The sequence below is a fragment of the Zosterops lateralis genome, assembly GCF_965231275.1.
Source record: "Zosterops lateralis genome assembly, chromosome: 6".
NCBI lineage: Eukaryota > Metazoa > Chordata > Aves > Passeriformes > Zosteropidae > Zosterops > Zosterops lateralis.
The window spans coordinates 53,008,691-53,034,547 of record NC_139761.1 but is presented as its reverse complement, the minus strand read 5'-3'; the positions used below and the strand labels follow the sequence as shown (position 1 = coordinate 53,034,547).

At 53.0% G+C, this 25,857-nt stretch overlaps 1 protein-coding gene and 2 pseudogenes across 3 annotated transcripts; all 3 read right to left on the bottom strand.

The window, feature by feature from the left end:
• LOC310910185 (NACHT, LRR and PYD domains-containing protein 3-like) lies at nucleotides 1–24,830 on the bottom strand (annotated as a pseudogene). The gene is made up of 11 exons: nucleotides 24,476–24,830; nucleotides 22,679–23,857; nucleotides 22,069–22,179; nucleotides 21,395–21,526; nucleotides 21,002–21,164; nucleotides 20,616–20,788; nucleotides 20,321–20,491; nucleotides 20,048–20,159; nucleotides 289–439; nucleotides 174–190; nucleotides 1–66 (listed from the first exon to the last, which is right to left on the bottom strand). The product of its transcript is annotated as an NACHT, LRR and PYD domains-containing protein 3-like (transcript).
• On the bottom strand, nucleotides 656–1,868 carry LOC310910902 (NACHT, LRR and PYD domains-containing protein 12-like; the record flags this gene model as incomplete). The annotated part of the gene is given in 5 exon segments (XM_083863975.1): nucleotides 656–869; nucleotides 994–1,120; nucleotides 1,123–1,166; nucleotides 1,380–1,549; nucleotides 1,788–1,868. Coding segments are annotated over 5 exon segments (636 nt in total).
• LOC310910901 (NACHT, LRR and PYD domains-containing protein 3-like) lies at nucleotides 2,443–3,321 on the bottom strand (annotated as a pseudogene). The gene has a single exon. The product of its transcript is annotated as an NACHT, LRR and PYD domains-containing protein 3-like (transcript).
• Nucleotides 24,831–25,857: the final 1,027 nt, after the last annotated feature.

The window sequence follows — 25,857 nt, the reverse complement described above, 5'->3', positions numbered from 1 at the left end:
TCACTCCACCTCTGGAACCTCTATACCACATATATCAGTCATATCGTTGAGGATGTGATGCAGTAACTGAAAGCACAGACATATCCAAATACACGGTTGCATGAGGGGCAAGAGCACATGGAGATTGCTGGGATTGTCTGCAGGGCATTTATTTGGCACTGCCAAATGCTCACAAGTGTTCCCAGCAACTCTGAGGGGAAAAGGGAGAGGTCAGGATCCGGAACTCTGCCCACCTGCAAATGCAGCAGGAGCTCCTGTGTGTGCCCCATGGGTGGGGCAGGCTCAGACCCAGTGGCAGCAGTGAGAGCTGGGCTGGGAATGGCTCTGGTTGTTGGAAGGAATTTTTCTGAAAGAGGAGAAGTTTCGTGAATGAGGGGAGTGCTTTCCTACCCCCTGCCAGGACCCCGTGGTGGCAGGGCAGCCGGGCCATGGTCCCTGCCTGTGGCACATCCATGCTCCAGGAAGTTCCCGATGTTCAGGGCCAGCTACATTTCCAGTTCCTACAGCAGGGTCTGGCTGACACTGTCCGATCTCAGCCTGGGCATGGAGGATGCAGGAAAAGAGGAGAAGGTGTTGGAGCTTGTGGGGAGGGAGGTGCTGAATCAGCCGGGTTCCAGGTGTGGCCCTGCCTGTCCCGCAGCCTCTGCTCCCCAGCTCAGGGAATGCCGGGCATGGAAGGGGCCATGGCAGGGCCCTCAGCCCAGGCTCTGCAGTAGCAGGTGGGATGCTGGAGCTGCTGGCAGAGCTGCAGGACGCCGGGGGCTCCCAGCTCGTTGTCACTCAGGTCCAGGCAGGTGAGACGGGGCCCCTGCAGCAGCTGTGTGGCCAGGGCTGGGCAGCAGGCACCCGACAGCCGGCAGCTCCCCAGGCTGTGGGAGCCAGGGGAAGAGGGAAGGAGGGCTTTGGCCTCGGCTTGCTGAGCTGCTGCAGGTGGGAAGGAGAAAGCTCTGGCTGGGAAGGAGGGAGCACTGGCCCATGTCGCAGCCCCTTTACCGCAGTGTCTGTAGAGGGCAGGCACAGTGCTGGAGGCCCTGACACAGCAGCTCCACGCTGGCATCGTGCAGCCCCGGGCTGAAGGACAAATCCAGCTCCTCCAGGCACGTGTTGGTGCTCAGCACACGGCAAGGTCCTCGCAGCAGGCGCTGGTGATGCGGGAATAGCGCAGCCTGATGGGAACCCCCGGGAAACACCCTCAGAGCCTCCCCAGTGCCCTCACTGCCCTCCCACCATGGTGGCAGTCCCCAGCCTAGTGCCATAACCTTGGAGCTCCTTGGCCTGGAAGAGTGGGACAGAGGCACGATGCCACCCCGTGGGGTCCCTTTGGGGCACGTCCCCAGCTCCCAGGCCGGAGATGCCCGAGGGATGCCGGGGGTGCTCACGGCAGGATGCGCAGGCGGCAGCCTGCAGTCCGCAGCCCCTGACAGAGGAGGCGCACGCCGCTGTCACCCAGCGAGCTGTCACCCAGCTCCAGACGGGCCAGGCCAGGCTGCTCCGCCAGCGGCGCTGCCGGCTCCGTGCAGCAGCTCTGGGACAGCGGCACCGCTGCAGCCTGTGGGAGAGCACGGAGAACGGGGGCTCAGCACACCTCACCTGTGCTGGCTGCTCAGCTGCCCACCAAACCTGAGGGACAACACCCACCCTCAGCTAAACAGGGTCCTACTGGGTCCCCAGAGAGCAGAAGGGCAGCCCCAACCCACTCACCCACTGCCCCGCGGTTTGGGTGCCCCCAGCCCGTGCCCCGATCCCAGCCCTGGATTGGGCTCCACATGCATCTCTCACTGCAGCACCTGCAGGGCACTGTCCCTGCGCCGCAGAGCCCAGCAGAGCAGGTGGATGGGGCAGGGCAGCTCCTCTCGCTGCCGCTGCATGACAAAGCCATTGGGATGTGCTCCGGGTGCCGAGACTCCAGAGCTGCAGGGGAACGGAGCCGCGGGGCCGGCAGCCCTCGGCGGTGCTGGGAGCTCCTGGCTCTGACAGCAGCACACAACCCCCCACCCCGAGCAGAGCCTCCAGCGCACGGGAGGGCTCCTCCGGAGGGACCTTGGAGGTTGTGCAGATGTGAAGGACCTGGAGCATTGCTGCTGGAACCAGCCGAGAGATGGATGTGAGGTGAATCACAGGGTGCACTGAACATTCCAGCACCAGGGATTTCCCTTTGTGAGGGAGAAGAGGGAAGGGGAGCCAGGGTGACAGCTGGGCACAGGGGGGTTTGGCCAGGTGGAGCCAAGAAGCTCCATCACCATCAATCCCACAGTGGGCAGTGGATGGAGGAGCCCATGTGTTCCTCATTCTCCCCAGGAGGAAGTAAATGCTCTGCTGAGGAACTAAACACCCAGGGAAAGGCCCAGCTGGTGTTGGGGAGGGAGGAGCTGAATCATCCTTTGGGGCAGAGGAAGAGAAATCTTTGCCCTTTTGGGTCATTCAAGTGAGAAGGAGCAGGACTTAGCAAGGCACTGAGTTGGCATCCAGCTCTGCCTGAGGATGCTGCCAGTGGAAGGGACATCCCTGGAGGGTGACACAGCCCAGCCCAAGCCAGGTCTGGATGCAGAAGGAAAGAGCCATCTAGTCATACAGGGTCAGCTTGAGGTCTCGCAAGTCCAGGTCAGTGAAATGTCCCAATGCACTTGGTGCAAAGCTCTTCTCGTTGGTCTCAAACAAGAAGTGCAAAGTGTCCATGTCTGAAAGCTTCAGTGCTTGGCCAGGGTGGGAGAGGCCTCTGTGCCTCCCCTGAAGCCACTGCAGCAGCTCTTCCCTGGCTCGTGGTGAAATTCTGCACCCAGTGGTTTTGTCCATGTGCTCTATGGCTTTCTGGCTGACAAGAGCAAAGAGGAACCTCACTGTGACATTCAAATTTTTTCTGGACTTGTTGAAGGTTTCTAAGTACTGATTTACATCCTTCTCAAGCCTCAATAAGGTGCTGACCATTTCCCCATCGTCCTCCAGTACGTAAAACATTGCTGCCAAAAAGTCCTGGAGGTGCAGGTGAGTGAAGGCAAAGACACTCCCATGCTCTTCTCCTTCGCCTCTTTTAGGGGTTAGGATTGTTCTCCTTTTATCCTTCAATCTAAAGAATTTCTTTCCCCATAAGTTATTTAGAAGACTAAGTATTGTGTGCTTAAGGATGCTTGACCAAAACAAAGAGGTGGCAGAAAGCTCGGAGGGGGGATAACGCCAGTTTTGTGGCAGGCAATGGACAGAGCTGGAGGCAGCTTGGCTCTCTGGCTCTCGGCATTTGGAGATGGAGAGGACACGGCCAGGCTCCTGCTTGCTGCGGGAGGAGTTCACTGTCACCTGAATGTCCAGTGTTGGGAAATCTACCATCATCTGCTTGCATGTCTTGGAATTCTGAGCTCCTTTGTCTGCCCTGCTGGAGCTGGGCCAGCCCTGCCCCACTGTCGCAGCTTCTTCAGCTCTGCTCCTCTTGCTACAGTGTGACTCTGCACTCCCCTGACTGCCGGGACCTCCTGTCCCTGACTGCCGGGGACATCCTGCCATCCCAGCTGTCGTGGCTTGAAAGCAAAACGAGTGAGAAGCTCCAAGTCAGAAATAGAATCTAATAAGAAAAAAGGTAAAAATAAAATAAATGCAATAACACAACGGATCACTGACAGAGTCAGAATACGACCTGAGCAGGATGGTGGAAGCAGTCCAGATGAAGTGGTCTTCCTGAAGCCGTGATCCTGTAGCATGGTCTGGTAGCTCTGCTCCTCTGGGAATCCAGTAGGTAAGGGCTGCTTGCACTGTCCCAAATCCCAGCTTATATCCAGGTGAGAATGCTTGGCTCCTCCCCCTGGGCAGAGCATCTCACAATGGGATGATGAGTTGTGAAGTGGGTCCTTGCTGGCCCATTAAACAGAGATAACTCCTGGAGGGAGTTACCTGTGAGTCATGGGCAAGACATTATTGGGCCATTAGCAGGAGACAGCCCAAAGGCAGGGGGCCTGGGAAATCACTGCCCCACCTGGTTTAACAGTTCATGAAGATGGTGCTAGAATAAATACTTTGTGTACATCCTGCACTGCAACCCAGGACATAATCCACCTTTTATTCTATTACTAGCTACATCATATCCAAATTAATACATTCTTACAAAGATACGCATACACATAGGGAATAAAATGTTATACACTCTTCTCACTTAACACAATGGTTTTCCCAATCTTTCTGCATTACCCACCTAGTGTGACCAGGTCCTTGAGCAAAGACAATCCCACAGATGGGTCTGCCTTTTCCCGAGGTGGGATTAATCCAAACAGTCTTCCCTAAGGTTCTTTTCACATGTACTGCAGGGACTTTATCTCCATCCACTGTGTGCAAGGGTTCAGATTGGGCAGGACCACCTCGATTGATAGACCCTCGGGTGTTGACCATCCAGGTAGCTTTGGCTAAGTTCATTTCCCAATTCTTGAAGGTCCCTCCGCAGTGTCTTCAGGGTAGTCTTTAGTAGTCCACTGCACCGTTCAACTTTCCTGGTAGGTGGTGCGTGATAAGGAATGTGATATATCCATTCAATACCATGTTCTCTTGCCCAGGTGTTTATAAGGCTGTTTTTTAAATGGGTCCCATTGTCTGACTCAATTCTCTCAGGGGTGCTGTGTCTCCACAGGACTTGTTTTTCCAGGCCCAGGATGGTGTTCCGGGCAGTGGCATGAGGCACAGGGTAGGTTTACAGCCATCCAGTGGTGGCTTCCACCATGGTCAGCACGTAACGCTTTCCTTGGTGGGTTTGGGGAAGGGTGATGTAGTCAATTTGCCAGGCTTCCCCATACCTGTACTTCAGCCATCGTCCACCATACCACAGAGGCTTCACTCGCTTGGCCTGTTTGATTGCAGCGCAGGTCTCACCGTTGTGGATGACCTGGGAGATGCTGTCCATAGTAACGTCCACCCCTCGGTCACGGGCCCATCGGTATGTCGCATCTCTTCCTTGATGACCAGAGGCATCATGGGCCCAACGAGCTAGGAACAGTTCTCCCTTGTGCTGCCAGTCCAGATCCACCTGTGATACTTTCACCTTGGCAGCTTTGTCCACCTGCTCATTGTTGTGATGCTCCTCATTAGCCCGGCTCTTGGGTACGTGCGCGTCCACGTGTCGAACCTTCATGGTCAGTCTCTCTACTCGGGCAGCAATGTCCTGCCAAATGTCAGCGGCCCAGATGGGTTTTCCTCTGTGCTGCCAGTTGGCCTTTTTCCAGCGATTCAGCCATCCCCACAGAGCATTAGCTACCATCCATGAGTCAGTGTAGAGATAGAGCCTCGGCCATTTCTCTCGTTCAGCAATATCCAAAGCCAGCTGGACAGCTTTAAGCTCTGCAACCTGACTTGACCCACCTTGTCCCTCGGTAGCCTGTGCAACTTGTCATGTGGGGCTCCAAACTGCAGCCTTCCATTTCTGGTTAGCACCTACAATTCAGCAGGAGCCATCAGTGAAGAGAGCGTATCGTCTTTCAGTCTCCGGTAGCTCATTATATGGTGGGGCTTCCTCGGCATGTGTTACTCGGTTTTCTTCTTCTTCAGACGATAATCGAAAAGTCTCACCTTCTGGCCAGTTTGTTATAACTTCCAGAATCCCAGGGCGATTTGGGTTTCCAATACGGGCGTGCTGTGTGATGAGAGCAATCCATTTGCTCCATGTGGTGTCAGTAACGTGATATGTGGAGGGAACCTTTCCCTTAAACATCCACCCCAGCACTGGTGATCGGGGTGCCAGAAGCAGCTGTGTTTCAGTGCCAATGACTTCTGAGGCAGCTTGAACTCCTTCATAGGCGGCCAAGATCTCCTTCTCTGTGGGAGTGTAGTTGGCTTCGGAGCCTCTGTAACTTCGGCTCCAGAATCCCAATGGTTGGCCTCGAGTCTCCCCAGGCACCTTCTGCCACAGGCTCCAGGACAGACCATTGTCCCGGCTGCAGAGTAAAGCACATTCTTCACATCTGGTCCCGTCCTGACTGGGCCAAGGGCTACTGCGTGAGCAATCTCCTGCTTGACCTGAACAAAGGCTTGTTGCTGTTCAGGCCCCAGTGGAAATTGTTCTTCTTGCAGGTAACCAGATAGAGAGGGCTCACGATCTGACTATACTCAGGAATGTGCATCCTCCAGAAGCCTATGGCACCTAGGAAAGCTTGTGTTTCCTTCTTGTTGGTAGGTGAGGACATGGCAGTGATCTTGTTTATTATCTCTGTGGGGATTTGGCGACGTCCATCTTGCCACTTGACTCCCAGGAACTGGATTTCTTGAGCCGGTCCCTTAACCTTACTTCGTTTAATGGCAAAACCAGCTTTCAACAGAATTTGGATAATCTTCTCTCCTTTCTCGAAGACCTCCCCTGGGGTGTTCCCCCATACGATGATGTCGTCGATGTACTGCAGATGTTCTGGAGCCTCACCTTTCTCCAGTGCAGCCTGGATCAGCCCATGGCAGATGGTGGGGCTGTGTTTCCACCTCTGGGGCAGTCGGTTCCAGGTGTACTGCATGCCCCTCCAGGTGAAAGCAAACTGGGGCCTGCACTCTGCTGCCAAAGGGATGGAGAAGAAGGCATTGGCAATGTCCATGGACGCATACCACTTTGCTGCCTTGGACTCCAGCTCGTACTGAAGCTCTAACATGTCTGGCACGGCAGTGCTCAGTGGTGGCGTGATTTCATTCAGAGCACGGTAATCTACCGTCCGTCTCCATTCTCCACTGGACTTATGCACGGGCCATATTGGGCTGTTGAAAGGTGAATGAGTCTTACTGATCACCCCTTGGCTCTCCAGTTTACGAATCATCTCATGTATGGGAATCACAGAGTCTCTGTCAGTGCGGTATTGGCGGCGGTGTACTGTTGTTGTGGCAGTTGGTACCTGTTGTTCTTCGACTCTGAGCAGTCCCACAGCAGAGGGGTCATCTGAGAGACCAGGCAAAGTATTCAACTGTCTGATGTTTTCCTTCTCAACTGCGGCTATCCCAAAAGCCCAGTGATATCCCTTTGGGTCTTTGAAATATCCATTCCTGAGATAGTCTATGCTGAGAATGCATGGGGCCTCTGGGCCAGTCGTGATGGGGTGTTTTTGCCACTCGTTCCCAGTTAAACTCACTTCAGCCTCTAATACAGTCAGTTCCTGGGACCCTCCTGTCACCCCAGAAATAGAGATGGATTCTGTTCCTACATACCTTGATGGCATCATTGGGCCCCAGTGTCAACCAATGCCGTATATTTTTGTGGGTCAGATGTGCCAGGCCATCGGATCCACACAGTCCAGTAGATCCGATTATCCCTTTCCTCTTCCTGGCTAGAGGCAGGGCCCCTCTATTCCTGGTCATGGCATACATTGTTCTCTTCCTGTACATATGTTTCTGAGATCCCTTCCAGAGGATCAGTCATATCATCATTCCTGTACCATCTGGAGTTCTGAGACACTGGGGCAACTTTGATTCTAGATGGGCTTCTTGTGGTAGGTGTTCCTCTTTTCAGCTCACGTACCCGGGCTGCTGAGGAGGAGGTGGGTTTTCCATCCCACTTCTTCATGTCTTCTCCATGCTCCTGAAGAAAGGACCAGAGGTTACCTCGTGGTGTGTATCCTCTCTCCCTGGCTGGGGAACGCCTGCTCCAAATGGCAGAGACTCTCGTCGGCTCTGGTGAAATATGATAAATTTCTTCTTTAAGCTCTTTTTTCAGTTTCTGATGGCCTTCTTCAATCAAGCTCTGGACTTGCTCAGCCAGTCTTGTTTCCACAGATGAGATATGGGTACGAACTGGGGCGGTGACAGTGTCCTCGTAAATTCTTAATTTATTAGCCAAGACACCCACCTTGTCTTCACTTTCCCTCCATTGCAGTGTTGCCAGGTAACGTGAGTACATCTCTGGTCCAAGCTGTGCAAATCTCAGCTACATCCGTGATGTGCACTGGACATCATCTGGGCTTTCGGGAAATCTCTTGTCTTCTGAAAAAATGATCTCCAGCACAGCCAATTCCCTCAGGCATTGGATACCTTGTTCTATTGTGCTCCATTTGCCTTGGTGCACTTGGAGATCTTCTTTACAAAGGTATCTGTCTTTCACACTTGTCAGCAGTCGCTGCCAGAGGCTGAGAGGTTCTTGGGTTTTCCCAATTCCCTGGTCAATGACCACATCCCGGGACAGCGATCCCAGTTGCCTGGCCTCAATTCCATCCAGAATGGTGTCATTGGCTGCAGCGTCCCAGATGCGGAGCAGCCAGGTCAGGATGGACTCGTTGGTCTGGCGGGTGAATTCCCTTTGCAGGTCACGCAGCTCACCCAGGGATAGAGAGCGAGTGATGATCTCTATCTCTGTCTCCTCTGCTGGCTGTGAAGGTCCTGCTGCATCCTCGTCAGTCACTACATGGACTGATTTGCTCCTTGATTTCTTCTTCTGAGTGGTGGCAACTGCTACTGGTTTAGGTTGTTCCAGTTCAGTGACAGTTTGTGTGGAGATGCTGACGGCACCTTTGGTTCCTTTCTTCTCTGGGAGAGTCTGCATAGATGTGGACACCGTCGCCTCACCTTTGGCTTCTTTCTCCTCTGCAATGGTCTGTGTAGATGAGGACACTGTTGTCTTGCCTTTGGTTCTCTTCTTCTTTGTGATGGTCCGTGTAGATGCTGTTGCTTTGCTTCTCTTTCCCTCTTCCTCTTCCTTAGGAACACGCTGCATCAAACCATGTAGTGTTTTGATCCTAAGCATCGTACGAGCTGTGCAGAGAAGACCAAGCAGGACTAACAACATCATACTGTCCTTGGCATCCAGAGGGTACTCAGTATTTTCAAAAACTGCTGTGTTATGTCTGCAAAGCTGGAAAAAGTCAATCGTTACTCCTCCCCAGAGGGGCTGGGTGAGATTGTTGAGGCCCCAGATGTAGCATCCTAGACCAGGACACGAATCCAAAACTGGGTATATATTCTGAATGCTGTTCATTGCCTCGGAGTTTATCAAGCAATGAACATAATAGACCAATAAAGCAATTTTAGTACCATACCCTGATCTATGCAGGAGCATTAAGATGAGCAAATAGTGCCCCATGTTTGGAAAAATATAGAGAGATAGGTATAACACACATGTAACCATGTTGAGCATCATAGAGAACAGGTGTCTTCTTCAATACAAAACTGTAATTCTGACTTTTCTCAGGACCTCTGCCCCACTGTCGCGGCTTCAAAAAATATGTCGAGGTTTGAAAGCAAAACTGATGAGAGGCTCCAAGTCAGAAATACAATTTAACAAGAAAAAAGTTAAAAAAGTAAAAATAAAATTGAATAAATGCAATACACAACGGACCACTGACAGAGTCAGAATACGACCTGAGCAGGATGGTGGAAGCAGTCCAGATGAAGTGGTCTTCCTGAAGCAGTGATCCTGTAGAAAGGTCTGGTAGCTCTGCTCCTCTGGGAATCCAGTAGGTAAGGGCTGCTTGCACTGTCCCAAATCCCAGCTTATATCCAGGTGAGAATGCTTGGCTCCTCCCCCTGGGCAGAGCATCTCACATTGGGATGATGAGTTGTGAAGTGGGTCCTTGATGGCCCATTAAACAGAGATAACTCCTGGAGGGAGTTACCTGTGAGTCATGGGCCAGGCGTTAATGGGCCATTAGCAGGAGACAGCCCAAAGGCAGGGGGCCTGGGAAATCACTGCCCCACCTGGTTTAACAGTTCATAAAGATGGTGATAGAATAAATACTTTGTGTACATCCGTCACTGCAACCCAGGACACCAAGTCCCAGCCCGGGACTCTCCACTGTTCCAGCCTGGTGCTCTGAGGGTCCTGCAGGGGCACTGAGGCCAAACTGTCCCACCTGGGTTGTTGTGAAGCAAATCCCTCATGTTTCTTGGTACTGTTTTGTTATTTACGCGGTAGTTGTTGTTTTTGTTTGTTTTGTTATACATACTAGTAAAGAACTGCTATTTCTATCTCCCAATCTTTGCCTGAAAGGCTCTAACTGCAAATTTATAATCGGAAAAGGTGGTGGGAGAGGTGGTTTACGTTCTCCATTCCAAGGGAAACTCCAGCTTTCCCTGGCAGATATGTGTCTTTTCAAACCAAGACAGATTTTGGTGCCTGTTATAAACGACGTAACCAAATTGATAATTAAAGCGGATTTTATTGCGATATTAAAATCGGTTTTGGAAAGCCACAATCAAAAACAGCGTTGAGTCCGGGGTCGGCGCTGGGTGAACCTAGATTCAGACTCTATTGCTCTGAATCCCCCTCTGTTCACAAATTCTGCCTTTGCAGGGCCTGTTTTTATACAGTTTTTCGACCGAACAGGGATGTTCTTCGTCTCTTGTCCTGCTTGTTCTTCTAAAATATTCATGTAGTTTCTTTTCTTGCTGTCAGTCTGTGGAAAAGGGTCTGTTGAAAATTTTTTTGTCTAGAGATGAATACTTGATTCTTTGTACGGGGATCTGGCATTGGGATGTATGCCCTTGACGACGAAGATTGTCTTATCGCATAGATAAGACCTTAGATGCATATCGGGTGCTCATCACCGGGGCCTTGTCCAGCCCATCCCAGAGGAGACTCAGCTTCAATCGATGCCACCATTTTCTATTGCAAATCGGTTCCTTCCCCATCGCCACCTGTGGTTTTACAATTGCTGAAATCTTTAATTCTTAAACAGGAATTATTTTATACCATATATCACAGTGATCACGGTGGGGCTTGAGGGCAATGAGGAAAGAAAAGAGAAAAAAGGAATAACGGTTCTCGAGTAAGCTAATATTTTCTTCTGTGTGTGCTGTATATAAAAACCTCATTAGGCAGCATCATGTGGTCCAGCTTCCCCTGGTTTGGATGGCTCATGGTTGTGGCTGTATTCCTCCCATTTGCAGGCCCCTATCTAAACATGGGCCCTATCACTAAGGCTGCTGTGGCTGTTATCCAGTTTGTTTTCTGGGTAGATAAGGTGAGGCATTCATGGATTTTTAACTTCCTCTGGAAGGCAGGCACATGGCTACATGGCTACCACACGCTAAGTGTATGTTTTTGGGGTTCCTTTAAGGATGATACTTTCAGCGAGGAAATGACAGCAGGGGAAGTTTTGTGCCAGCCCTTTAACCAGTTCTTTGAAGGGTTTGAATTTCCTGTAGATACTAACCAAGTGTTGCTGATAGTCCCAGTCTATTTAGCTTTCAGAGATGAGGTGAGGTCAACTTGGATGACTGCACAGACACCTACCCCAGAGACTGGGGATACTTCTATGGAGTCTGACACTGCCCCAGAGATTGGGGATACTGCCCCACTGCCTGACACTGCCCCACAGACCAGGGATACTGCCATGGGGCCTGACATTGCCACAGAGACTGGGAATACTGCCCCACTGTCTGACACTGCCCCACAGACCATGGATACTGCTTTGGGGCCTGACACTGCCCCACAGAATAGGGATACTGCCCCACTGCCTGACACTGCCCCAGACACTGGGGATACTGCCCACTGCCTGACACTGCCCCACAGACCATGGATACTGCCATGGGGCCTGACACTGCCCCACAGACCAGGGATACTGCCATGGGGCCTGAAACTGCCCCACAGAATAGGGATGCTGCCCCACTGCCTGATCCTGCCCCACAGCCCACCTTAAAAGTGAACCACCTGGATAGAGTGGGGGTTCTGGTGAAGGAGATGGGCCAGATGCTGAAGGAGCACATTTCCCCAGTGGTGGCCTCTTTAGCCTCATTAGCCCCAGCTGATGGGAAAACCTCCTCCAGCCCTGAAAAGGGAGAATCTGAAGGTGCAGCAATGGAACCTACAAACATTACAACCGTCCAGGTTCCAGCTGAACCACAGGGGCAGTCACAGCCAGCAGCAGTCACCCCTACGGAAAGAAAGAAGCACAAGATGAAATCAGAGCAGCCAGGTAATAAGGAGAAGAAAGGAGGGCCCTCACAACCCACAGGGGAACCAGAGCTTGAGATCATCACTGACTCTGTCGTATGAAAGTCTACGTAATCTGCACAAAGATATTGTGCGACGAGGACGTGAGGCTTACACAGCCTGGTTACTTCAGGTCTGGGACCTTATGGTTACAGGGGTGCAACTGGATAGTAGTGAATTTGAGGCCTTTGACCTAGGACTCAGGTGTAAATCAGGTATTTGTAAGAGAGCCAGGCCCCCTTTCCCTCTGGGAGCGGCCTTTAAGGAGTAGAAGGGAGAGGTTTGTCCACCGAGACAAAGTGCAGGAGCACCATCATACAATGGACTGGAAGACCCTTGAGGAGGGGATCCAACAGCTGAGAGAAGTGGCAGTATTGGAGGTACTCTTTGGGAGGGGTGGACACCAGGATAATGACCCCAACAAGGTTTGATGCACACGGCACACGTTGTGGACACAGGCAACTCATGGACCATCTCCCTGTGCCGCATTCATTGCCACAATTAATCCTGATACCAACCCAGAGACTGTGGGTTCTGTCACCAACAAGCTCAGAAATGATGAGAGTATGATCAGTGACCCAATGCAGGCTCAGGTCTCTGCTGTGGTTAAGGAACTCGAAGAGGAGATAAGGGAGGTGAGGGAGGAGATGAGGAGGAAGAGTTCCCATATGGCACCAGTGTGTGTCACAGGCCCCGGAGTCAGAGCTCAACGTCCCCCAGCTACAGAGAGGGTACACCCCACGAGCTGACCTGTGGTCCTTCCTGCATGACCACGGGGAAGACATGGGAAGGTGGGATGGGAAGCCCACTTCTGTCCTGGCAGCATGGGTGTGTGAGCTCAAGGAGAGAAACACTCACCGAGGGGGTTCATCTAAAATGAAGTAGCCTCAGCCTCCCACGACTGAGTCACCAGGTATTACAGAAGTGAGGATACTGTGTTGGATCCCCTTGAAGGAACCTCTAGTGTGTATGCCCAGGAAGGGAATAATAACCAGTGCTAGAGGGGCCCTGCCTCTAGCCAGAAATAGGCATGGGAAAACCAGGTCTTTTGGACTGTGTGGATTCAATGGCCTGGCACATCAGAGCCACAGATATACAAAGCTTATGTCAATACTGGGGCAAGGGGACCCTAATGGCATCAGGACATGTGGGGGCAGAACAAATTTCCATTGCCGGGGTGACAGGGGGATCACAGGAATTGACTCTGTTGGAAGCTGAGGTGGGCCTGACTGGGAAGAAGTGGTAGAATCATCCCATTGTGACTGGCCCAGAGTCCCCATGTATTTTGGGCATAGACTTCCTCAGGAATGGCTATTCCAAAGACCCTAAGGGACTCAGATGGGCTTTTGGGATAGCTGCTGTGGAGGCAGAAGGCATTAAGCAATTGACCACCTTGCCTGGACTATCGGAGAAGCCATCTGCAGTAGAACTCCTGAAGGTAGAAGAACAACGAGTATCTGTTGCCACCTGGACGGTGCACTGACGGCAGGATCGGAGGCATCAAGACGCCGTGATCCCCATCCACAAGATGATCCATGAGCTGTAGAGCCAAGGGGTGTGAGACATAGATTTGAAAAATCCCTGCTAATCCTTTATAGTAGATTTAAGAAGATGTACTGTATGTTAGGATGTATTCCAAGTAGTACTTTAGAATATATGAGATCATGTTTTAGAAGATATTTAGTGAACACTGAATGCTGTGTCTGTTACCCTTTTGCATATTTTTAAACATTACACATACCGGGAGACTGGGCCGTAGTCAGAAGAAAAACTAGCCTAAACAGCAGAGTAGCAGAGCTAAGGGTGCAGATAAAAAAAGAACACAGATTCTAAGATGGTATGTTCCCTCGCAAATGTGCCAAGGGAGCCAAAGCAGACACGGGAGGGATAAAGGTGAAGAGGTGAACGCCTGAAGACTAGCCAAAAGACCACCACAATGGACTGAGCATGGCCAGAAGGGGGTGGAAGTAATTACCATACCATATGAAGATGGGCAGGGTCAGAAAATGAATATGGATGAAGGGGGACCATGGAATGTCATGCATATGTAGAGACCGTAGGGAATAACAAGGGGGGCAAGTTCCCTGGTGAGTATGCGTGTCTTTGGTGAAATTATTCCCCCACGCATCTCGACGTCAATGAATACATATCGCTCTAACAATTATTATTAATTGTGGAGTTCTTTCCACCACGTTTCTGGGAGGTCAGCAAAATCTGTTCACCTTTACCCTGTTTTCTCCTTCCCCGGGGATCCTTTTACTGAGGAAGAAAGGGAAGAAGACCTGGCTGGTCCAATCCACAGTCCTTGACTTCCTTCTCCTCAAAGAGGACCTTGTGTTTCCACATACCCTCAGCAGCCAAGGAGCAAAGCTGGAGTAGGAACTGCAGGAGGGCCTTTGTGTTGTCTCTGTGCTTCAGTGATTGGGAGAGGTAGAACATCATCATCCCTGTGCTGGCTTTGGAGCACTACAGGAGGTTTTTCTTCCCACAGAGCTCTTGTTCCAGGATGGTGCAGATGGTCCAGCTCCTGACAGGGATGACACACCAGCTGTAGAGGATCTCGTTGACTCTGGCAAACCTGAAGGCCATGTCTGTTTTGCTGGGCTTCTCAAAATACCTGTGGAAATACTCCTCCCTCCTGGCTGCAGAAAACCCCAGGATCTCCATGGAATACCCACCCTTCAGGATTCCTAGAGCCGTTGACCTCACGGTGATGAGCAAAGAGGCTTTGGGGAGCACTGTCTCCTTCAACAAACTCATCAGGCTGAGCTCCAGCAGCTTCACCTCCCTGGGGTCAGAGGGTCAGAGCTCAGCCCAGCTTTGGGCTGAACCAAGGAAAACCCCAGGGCCTGGAAGCCATCCAAAATGAACAGGATCCTCTTGTGCTCATCCAGGATTTTCCCAGCTGGCACTCGCAGGCCAGGACAGTGCTGTGGATCCAGGTCTGCCATGCTGGCTTCCATGGCAAGGACGATGGCTTTGTGCTGGAACCCTGGATTCTGGAAATTTCAGGCTTTCTGGGCTCAGGGGTGCTGACCCTCAGGCAGGCACTGCATTTAACTTGAGGCCTTGGAAGAGGCTTCTGAGATTTGTGATTGCACTGGGGTAGTGGGTGTGTTCTTGGAATGGTGTTGTGTGATCTCACAGGGTGTAAACTTAAGTTTGGGGTTTTGCTATATAGTAGTGTGTGGGGACCAAGATGGAAGATTCTGGGTGCTGTGTGAGCTCTTCTTCCTCACCCTCTTCTTCGTTCTTCATGGATTTGGGTGGTTTTGTCTAACTGGGTGAAAGATGACTGCATTGCAGACCTGGAATGGTCATGATTGGGTCAAAAGCATAAATAATATAGGTGTCACTTTGGTATTGGCTAATTATCTCCTAAATAGCCTTGGTAAAAGTTAGAAAGTCTTCATTTCATCTCGTTTCTTTAAAATGAAAGCAAATTGAAGCTCCTGCTTCATGAGACTGTAAATACTGTAAATAGATAAGATATGATAAACAACCAAGACCCAACTCGACTCTACGTTTCCTGTGTCTTTCATCCTGACCTCAGCTGAGATAAAGCAGGCAGAACTGTAACAGCTGTGCAGAAGACAAGGGCAGTCAGAGCAGAAGACCAAGTCAAAGTGGGTGCAGAGTGTCCCTTCTGTCCACTCCACCATCACCTTCCTGACCGTGGTTGTCTTCCCCATCCCCAGGGCCCCCAGCAGCACCACGACCTGCGGGCTTTGCCCGTCTCTGCCAGGTTCAAACAGCGCCGTGGTGCCGGCGGTGGCTGCTCCGCCGCCGGCGCTGCCACATCCCTGGCCGGTTGCCACGGCTCCATCCTTGGCTCCGTGCTTGCTCCCAGGCTCCCTGGAGATGGTCAGGGTGGTGGAGTGGCTGTGGAAGGATGGGCTCTCCCTGGGACAGCTGCCCAGCTCCCTGTCCTGGCGGGACTCCCGCACCATGTGCTCTCTGCTGTCCCGCCTGTGCTCTGTGCCCATGAGGAGCAGGGTCAGTCCCCAGCCCAGACCAATTCCCCTCCAGCCCAGCCATGCTCCTGACACACCAGCAGCCACCTATTTCAAGGCTCACTGCTTTCCTCAGTCTGGCTGGGGCACTAAGGACACAATTTGTGAGCATTTGGGCACTCTGGTCAGTTGGACATTCTTCTTCTGGCTCCTGATCCTGATCTATCAACTCTTGTTTGATCATCCTCATCCCCCTGGAGCAAATGCAACTCCCCAGGGCTACCTGCAGCCTCTGACTCATGCTGCAGGGCACAAAGGCACTGTCCCTGGGCTCCAGAGCTCAGATCTCAGCAGACATGCTTAATCCCTATCCCAGGAGGAAAGAATGTGCCCAGCTGCCTGCTGGAAAGTGCTGAGAGCACTGGGTGAGCTTTAGGGTCACTTCCAACTAAAACCCTTCTGTGATTTTAAACAACACCTTTATCGAGGAATTACAAGCGCACGTAATTGACTGCAGGGATGAGCTGAGTGGACAGAGTTGGTGAGTCTGACCTCAGCACAGCTTCAGCAAGGAGTGCCCAGGACTGAACTCAGAGCTCAGGCCCCAGCAAGGAACCCCGGACGGCTACGACGATGTCCTGGATGTGCTGCAGGAGGCCCCCGCTGCCAGCACTGGGGACATCTCCGAGGGAGTGTCACAGCCCAGGTGGATCTGTGTCCTCCCCAGAGGTAAGAGGGCTCACAGCTGCCCTGTCCCCTCTGCAGAGCCACTCCCTGGTAGGATTTGTCTGTGGGGAAGGGCAGGGACCCAGCAGCAGATCCATGGCTGCTGTGGTCAGAGCCCAGGTGGGGTTTGTCAGGGGGACATGGAGCTGCCTGTCCTCTCAGGCACCTTTCTGTGCTCTCTCCAAGGTGGGATCTGCTCCCCTCCAGGTCCCCCAGGAGCAACCAGTGACCCCTCAGATCTGCCCCTGGCACCCACGGACCATGATGATGTTGGCAGCAGCACCCTGGGGACGTTGCCATGAGGATGGTCTGGCCATGTCCCAGCCCTGGGGACACGTGTGTGGCAGTGTGGTGGGGCCCTGTCCCCAGGAAGGAGTGGCCCTGCCCACCCCTTCCTGTGCACCACTGCAGGAAAACAGCTCCAGTGTAGGGATTGTCTTTGATTTCATTGTGAATTTCTCTTTTTTCCTATTAAAACCCAAACTGTTCAGAGACTCTTTCCCAGGCCTGTGACCACACACCGGCACTGGCACCCCTCTAACAGGTATATCACTCATCGCCTCGGGGATGTGAGGAAGTAATTGGATGCAAAGAAACATCCCTGGGAGTGGTGGGGTGAGGGAAAAAAGCACTGAGGGATTGCTGGGATTGTCTGCAGGGTGTTTATTTGGCAATGCCAAATGCTCACAAGTGTTTCCAGCAGCTCCGAGGTGAGAAGGGAGAGGGAAGGACCCGGACCTCTGCCCACCTGCAGATGCAGCAGGATCTCCCCCTTGTGTCCCACAGTTGCAGCACGTTCAGACCCAGTGGCAGCAGTGAGAGCTGGGCTGGGAATGGCTGTGGTTGTTGGAAGGACTTTTTCTAAAGGAGGGGAGGTCTCCTGAAGGAGGGGAATGCCTTCCTGCCCTCCAGCAGGACCCTGTGGTGGCAGGGCAGCCAGGCCATGGTCCCTGCCTGCAGCATAGAATCACAGAATCACAGAATGTGTAGGTTGGAAAAGACCTTCAAGATCATTGAGTCCAATTCAGCCCTAACACCTCAACTGGATCATGGCATCAAGTGCCACATCCAGTGGTTTTTTAAACACGTCCAGAGATGGTGACTCCACCACCTCCCCAAGCAGACTATTCCAGTCTTTAATCACTCTTCCCGTGAAAAACTTCTTCCTAATATCCATTCTGTATTTCCCTTGACACAGCCTGAGACTGTGTCCTCTCCTTCTGTCAGTTGCTGCCTGGAGAAAGAGACCAACCCCCAGCTGTCTGCAACCCCCTTTCAGGAAGTTGTAGAGAGTGATAAGGTCACCTCTGAGTCTCCTTCTCTCCCGCCTAAACAACCCCAGCTCCCTCAGTCATTCTTCATATGGCTTGTTTTCCAAGGCCCTCACTAGCCTTGTTGCCCTCCTCTGGATGCATTGAAGCATCTCAATGTCCTTCGTAAACGGAGGGGCCAGAACTGGACACAGCACTAGAGGTGTGGCCTGACCAGTGCCGAGTACAGGGGAAGAATGAGCTCCCTGCTCCTGCTGGCCACGCCATTCCTGATTCAGGCCGGGATGCCATTGCCCTCTTGGCCACCTGGGCACACTGCTGGCTCATGTTCAGCTGGCTGCTGACCAGAACCCCCAGCCCCCTTTCCTCCTGGGCACTGTCCAGCCACACGGTCCCAGCCTATAACACTGCAGGGAGTTATTGTGGCCAAAGTGCAGGACTCGACACTTGGACATATCAAATTTCATCTTGTTAGACTCTGCCCATCCATCCAACCATTCCAGGTCTCTCTGCAGAGCCATCCTATCTTCCAACAGATTGACACATGCTCCCAGCTTAGTGTTTGCAAATTTACTAATGAAAGATTCAACAGCCTCATCTATGTCATCAATGAAAATATTGAACAGAGCTGGTCCCAGCACAGACCCCAAGGGACACCACTGGTGACTGTCCCCAGCTGGATACAGCACTGTTCACCACCACTCTCTGGGCCTGGCTGTGCAGCCAGTTCCTCACCCAGAGAAGAGTACTCCTGTCCAAGCCATGGGCTGCCAGCTTATCCAGGAGTGTGCTGTGGGAGATAGTGTCAAAAGCCTGGCTGAAGTCCAAATAGACAACATCCACAGCCCTTCCTGCATCCACCAGGCGGGTCACCTGGTCATAAAAGGAGATCAGGTTGGTCAAACATGACCTCCCTCTCCTAAACCCGTGCTGGCTGGGCCAGAGAGGCTGGCTGTGGGAGCATCCGTGGACGGCAGGGAGAAGGAACTCTGCAGACCTGAGATATTCTAGAAACACGTGGTTTTATTTCAAGGGTGGTGGGTAAAGAGGGACTGCTTTCAGCCACCAGCCTCGGCTGAAGCAAAGGCCCAAAGAGAAAGGCAGAGAGAGAGGGGATGAGGTAAGGGAGGAAAAAAGCTAAGAGAGGTAAGAGAGTTAAGAGTGAGGTAAGAGCCAGAGAGAGGTCAGAGTGAGAAAGGTAAGAGAGGGAGGACCTTGTTACAATACATTGTATCTCCTTTGGTGTTGAATATTGTAATTTACAGTGACCAACCGGCACAAGATACAAAACCTACAATCTTTGCATGTAGCCTATAAGAACTACTATATTACAATATCATTTTTATTCTAAACTCTAAAGACAGCTTTTCTTATCTACTTTTTCCCTGATGCCTTGGCAGAGTGGAGAGGGGCTGCATTCTTGGGTCCTTTTGTTTTCTGTCCTTCAACCTAACTCCAGCTAATCGCTGTCTTCCTGCCTGCCATGCCTACATTTCAAAGCTGGCCTTCATTTCTATTTCCCTCACAGGTTTTACATCTCTAGTATTTCTTACTAGGCAATCATATCCATAAGCCCTTCCTGTCCCATCTTTCCCAAGAGCTGGCCAGCCTGTAGGTGCTGCGTGATGACACTCAGAATAAACTGTTCCATTATCTTGCCAGGTACTGAGGTCAGGCTGACTGGTCTATAATTACTGGGATCCTCCCTCCCACCCTTTTTGTGAATGGGTGTCACACTGGCCAGTTTCCAATCACCCGGAGCTTCCCCAGTGAGCCAGGACTGATTGTAAATGCTGGAGAGTGGCTTTGCAAGCTCATCTGCCAGCTCCCTCATCACCCTGGGATGGATCCCATCTGGGCCCACAGATTTAGGAGTATCCAAGCATCTCAGCAGTTCTCTGACTGCCTCCTCTTGGATGCTGGGGGGACCATTCTGTTCCCTGACACCACCAAGCAAGCCAGGAGGACAGTTGTCCTGAAGGCAAGTTGTCGTCCCACTGAAAACTGAGGCAAAGAAGGCATTAAGCACTTCTGCCTTCTCCTCAGATGCTGTTACTAAGTTCTCACCCTCATCCAATAGAGAACAAGGGTTGGCCTTGCCTTTCCTTCTACCATTAATATATTTGTAGAACCGGTTTTTATTATCCTTTAGAGAAGTCGCCATTCTAGGTTCAAACAGAGCTTCGGCCACCCTAATTTTTTTTCCTACATACTCATGCAGCCCCCTTAAATACTTCCCGAATTCCCACATCATGTTCCAGGAGGTTCCTGATCTTCAGGAAGGGCCACAGTTTCCAGAGGGCGTCCAGCTCCTGCAGCAGGGCCTGGCTGAAGTCTGTGCTCAGCCTGGGCATGGAGGATGCAGGAAAAGAGGAGAAGGTGTTGGAGCTTGTGGGGAGGGAGGTGCTGAAGCAGCCGGGTTCCAGGTGTGGCCCTGCCTGTCCCGCAGCCTCTGCTCCCCAGCTCAGGGAATGCCGGGCATGGAAGGGGCCGTGGCAGGGCCCTCAGCCCAGGCTCTGCAGTAGCAGGTGGGATGCTGGAGCTGCTGGCAGAGCTGCAGGACGCCGGGGGCTCCCAGCTCGTTGTCCCTCAGGTCCAGGCAGGTGAGACGGGGCCCCTGCAGCAGCTGCGTGGCCAGGGCTGGGCAGCAGGCACCCGACAGCCGGCAGCTCCCCAGGCTGTGGGAGCCAGGGGATCAGGGAAGGAGGGCTTTGGCCTCGGCTTGCTGAGCTGCTGCAGGTGGGAAGGAGAAAGCTCTGGCTGGGAAGGAGGGAGCACTGGCTCATGTCGCAGCCCCTTTACCGCAGTGTCTGTAGAGGGCAGGCACAGTGCTGGAGGCCCTGACACAGCAGCTCCACGCCGGCATCGTGCAGCCCCGGGCTGAAGGACAAATCCAGCTCCTCCAGGCACGTGTTGGTGCTCAGCACACGGCAAGGTCCTCGCAGCAGGCACTGGTGATGCAGGAATAGCGCAGCCTGGTGGGAACCCCCGGGAAACACCCTCAGAGCCTCCCCAGTGCCCTCACTGCCCTCCCACCATGGTGGCAGTCCCCAGCCTAGAGCCATAACCTTGGAGCTCCTTGGCCTGGAAGAGTGGGACAGAGGCACGATGCCACCCCGTGGGGTCCCTTTGGGGCACGTCCCCAGCTCCCAGGCCGGAGATGCCCGAGGGATGCCGGGGGTGCTCACGGCAGGATGCGCAGGCGGCAGTCCGCAGCCCCTGACAGAGGAGGCGCACGCCGCTGTCACCCAGCGAGCTGTCACCCAGCTCCAGACGGGCCAGGCCAGGCTGCTCCGCCAGCGGCGCTGCCGGCTCCGTGCAGCAGCTCTGGGACAGCGGCACCGCTGCAGCCTGTGGGAGAGCACGGAGAACGGGGTTTCAGCACACCTCACCTGTGCTGGCTGCTCACCTGCCCACCAAACCTGAGGGACAACACCCACCCTCAGCTAAACAGGGTCTTACTGGGTCCCCAGGGAGCAGCAGGGCAGCCCCAACCCACTCACCCACTGCCCCGTGGTTTGGGTGCCCCCAGCCCGAGCCCCGATCCCAGCCCTGGATTGGGCTCCACATGCATCTCTCACTGCAGCACCTGCAGGGCACTGTCTCTGTGCCGCAGAGCCCGGCAGAGCAGGTGGATGGGGCAGGGCAGCTCCTCTTGCCGCCGCCGCACGACGAGGCCATTGGGATGTGCTCCGGGTGCCGAGACTCCAGAGCTGCAGGGGAACAGAGCCGCGGGGCCGGGCAGCCCTCGGCGGTGCTGGGAGCTCCCGGCTCCGACAGCGGCACACAACCCCCCACCCCGAGCAGAGCCTCCAGCGCACGGGAGGGCTCCTCCGGAGGGACCTTGCTGGTTGTGCAGATGTGAAGGGCCTGGAGCATTGCTGCTGGAACCAGCCGGGAGATGGATGTGAGGTGAATCACAGGGTGCACTGAACTTTCCAGCGCCAGGGATTTCTTCTCCCTTTGTGAGGGAGAAGAGAGAAGGGGAGCCAGGGTAACAGGTGGGCACAGGGGGGCCTGGCCAGGTGGAGTCAAGAAGCTCCATCACCATCAATCCCACAGTGGGCAGTGGATGGAGGAGCCCATGTGTTCCTTATTCTCCCCAGGAGGAAGTAAATTCTCTGCTGAGGAACTAAACACCCAGGGAAAGGCCCAGCTGGTGTTGGGGAGGGAGGAGCTGAATCATCCTTTTTTCACAGAGGAAGAGAAATCTTTGCCCTTTTGGGTCATTCAAGTGAGGAGGAGCAGGACTTACCAAGGCACTGAGTTGGCATCCAGCTCTGCCTGAGGATGCTGCCAGTGGAAGGGACATCCCTGGAGGGTGACACAGCCCAGCCCAGGTCTGGATGCAGAAGGAAAGAGGCATCTGGTCATACAGAGTCATGAAAGTTCCTGGGGTCTGGCCCAGACTATCATGGGCCCTTTGTGTTTCCTTGGGACTCAGCCTCTCAGTGATTTGATTGGAGAGAGACAGCTTTGAACCAGTTGTCCCAAAAGTACTTTTAATAATACCAAAATAAGAAACAATAAGACCTCCACTGTGTTGGACCAAACTGGCCAAGGCAATACAAGGGGCAAAAGGCATGAGGAGAAGGGTCATGTCTAGGGGCAGAGAGGGGTAGTTTTACACTCTGGTGTGGGTGGGGAGTTTCAGTGGGGTGTGAGGGGAGGGTCAGACAGTGGGGAACTGTGATTCGAAATATTACATTTCTGCATGAAAAATCAACCCATGATAACACAGAGAACTGAGAACTTTCTGGTAACAATTTCCCTAGAGAGTATGTCAATCAGCCTTGTGTAATGGCACTAAGAATGGAGTTTCCCAAAGCATTTTTTCCAGGGTTCTCATTTTTTCGAGGGGAAACTGCTCTCCAGAGGGTCAACTTGCTATCTTATAAGTCTAGGTCTGTGAAATGACCCAATGCACTTGGTGCAAAGCTCTTCTCGTTGGTCTCGAACAAGAAGTGCCCATGTCTGAAAGCTTCAGTGCTTGGCCAGGGTGGGAGAGGCCTCTGTGCCTCCCCTGAAGCCATTGCAGCAGTTCTTCCCTGGCTCGTGGTGAAATTCTGCACCCAGTGGTTTTGTCCATGTACTCTATGGCTTTCTGGTTGACAAGAGCAAAGAGGAACCTCACTGTGACATTCAAATTTTTTCTGGACTTGTTGTAGGTTTCTAAGTACTGATTTACATCCTTCTCAAGCCTCCCCAAGGTGCTGACCATTTCCCCATCATCCTCCAGAACGTAAAACATTGCTGCCAAAAAGTCCTGGAGGTGCAGGTGAGTGAAGACATAGAGCCATGGTCTTCTCTTTCCCCTGGGATCTTTTCACTGAGGATGAAGGGGAGAAGACCTGGTTGGTCCAAGCCACAATTCTTGATTTCCTTCTCCTCAAAGAGGACCTTGTGTTTCCAGACACCATCAGCAGCCAAGGAACAAAGCTGGAGGAGGAACTGCTGCAGGATCTGGGCGTTGTCCCTGTCCCTGTGCTTCAGTGATTGGGAGAGGTAGAACATCATCATCCCTGTGCTGGCTTTGGAGCACTCCAGCAGGTTTTTCTTCCCACAGAGCTCTTGTTCCAGGATGGTGCAGATGGTCCAGCTCCTGACAGGGATGACACACCAGCTCTAGAGGATGTCGTTGACTCTGGCAAATCTGTAGGCCATGTCTGTTTTGCTGGGCTTCTCAAAATACCTGTGGAAATACTCCTCCCTCCTGGCTGCAGAAAATCCCAGGATCTCCATGGAATACTCACCCTTCACGCTTCCTAGAGCCGTTGGCCTCACGGTGATGAGCAAAGAGGCTTTGGGGAGCACTGTCTCCTTCAACAAACTCATCAGGCTGAGCTCCAGCAGCTTCACCTCCCTGGGGTCAGAGCTCAGCCCAGCTTTGGGCTGAACCAAGGAAAGCCCCAGGGCCTGGAAGCCATCCAAAATGAACAGGATCCTCTTGTGGTCATCCAGGATCTTCCCAGCTGGCACTCGCAGGCCAGGACAGCGCTGTGGATCCAGGACTGCCACGATGGCTTCCATGGCAAGGACGATGGCTTTGTGTTGGAACCCTGGATTGTGGAAATTTCAGGCTTTCTGGGCTGAGGGGTGCTGACCCTCAGGCAGGCACTGCATTTGACTTGAGGCCTTGGAAGAGGCTTCTGAGATTTGTGATAGCACTGGGGTAGTGGGTGTGTTCTTGGAATGGTGTTGTGTGATCTCACAGGGTGAAAACCTAACTTTGGGGTTTGGGTATATAGTAGTGTGTGGGGACCAAGATGGAAGATTCTGGGTGCTGTGTGAGCTCTTCTTCCTCACCCTCTTCTTCCTTGTTCATGGATTTGGGTGGTTTTGTCTAACTGGGTGAAAGATGTCTGCATTGCAGACCTGGAATGGTCATGATTGCGTCAAAAGCATAAATAATATAGGTGTCACTTTGGTATTGGCTAATTATCTCCTAAATAGCCTTGGTAAAAGTTAAAAAGTCTCCATTTCATCTCGTTTCTTTAAAATGAAAGCTAGTTGAAACTCACGCTTGATGAGACTGTAAATACTGTAAATAGATAAGATATGATAAACAACCAAGACCCAACTCGACTCTACGTTTCCTGTGTCTTTCATCCTGACCTCAGCTGAGATAAAGCAGGCAGAACTGTAACAGCTGTGCAGAAGACAAGGGCAGTCAGAGCAGAAGACCAAGTCAAAGTGGGTGCAGAGTGTCCCTTCTGTCCACTCCACCATCACCTTCCTGACCGTGGTTGTCTCCCCCATCCCCGGGGCCCCCAGCAGCACCACGACCTGCGGGCTTTGCCCATCTCTGCCAGGTTCAAACAGCGCCGTGGTGCCGGCGGTGGCTGCTCCGCTGCCGGCGCTGCCACATCCCTGGCCGATTGCCACGACTCCATCCTTGGCTCCGTGCTTGCTCCCAGGCTCCCTGGAGATGGTCAGGGTGGTGGAGTGGCTGTGGAAGGATGGGCTCTCCCTGGGACAGCTGCCCAGCTCCTTGTCCTGGCGGGACTCCTGCACCATGTGCTCTCTGCTGTCCCACCTGTGCTCTGTGCCCATGAGGAGCAGGGTCAGTCCCCAGCCCAGACCAATTCCCTTCCAGCCCAGCCATGCTCCTGACACTCCAGCAGCCACCAATTTCAAGGCTCACTGCTTTCCTCAGTCTGGCTAGGGCACTAAGGACACAATTTGTGAGCATTTGGGCACTCTGGTCAGTTGGACATTCTTCTTCTGGCTCCTGATCCTGATCTATCAACTCTTGTTTGATCATCCTCATCCCCCTGGAGCAAATGCAACTCCCCAGGGCTACCTGCAGCCTCTGACTCATGCTGCAGGGGACAAAGGCACTGTCCCTGGGCTCCAGAGCTCAGATTTCAGCAGACTTGCTTAATCCCCATCCCAGGAGGAAAGAATGTGCCCAGCTGTCTGCTGGAAAGTGCTGAGAACACTGGGTGAGCTTTAGGGTCACTTCCAACACAAACCCTTCTGTGATTTTAAACAACACCTTTATCGAGGCATTACAAGCCCACTGCAGTTATGAGGTGGCTGGACAGATTTGGTGAGCCTGATCCCTGCACAGCTTCAGCAAGGAGTGCCCAGGACTGAACTCAGAGCTCAGGCCCCAGCAAGGAACCCCGGACGGCTACGACGATGTCCTGGATGTGCCGCAGGAGGCCCCCGCTGCCAGCACTGGGGACATCTCCCAGGGAGTGTCACAGCCCAGGTGGATCAGTGTCCTCCCCAGAGGTAAGAGGGCTCACAGCTGCCCTGTTTGTTCTGCAGAGCCACTCCCTGGCAGGGTTTGTCTGTGGGGAAGGGCAGGGACCCAGCAGCAGATCCATGGGTGCTGTGGTGATACTCCAGGTGGGGTGTGTGAGAGGGGACATGGAGCTGCCTGTCCCCTCAGGCACCTTTCTGTGCTCTCTCCAAGGTGGGATCTGCTCCCCTCCAGGTCTCCCAGGAGCAGCCAGTGACCCCTCAGAACAGCCCCTGGCACACACAGACTATGATGATGTTGGCAGCAGCACCCTGGGGACGTTGCCATGAGGAT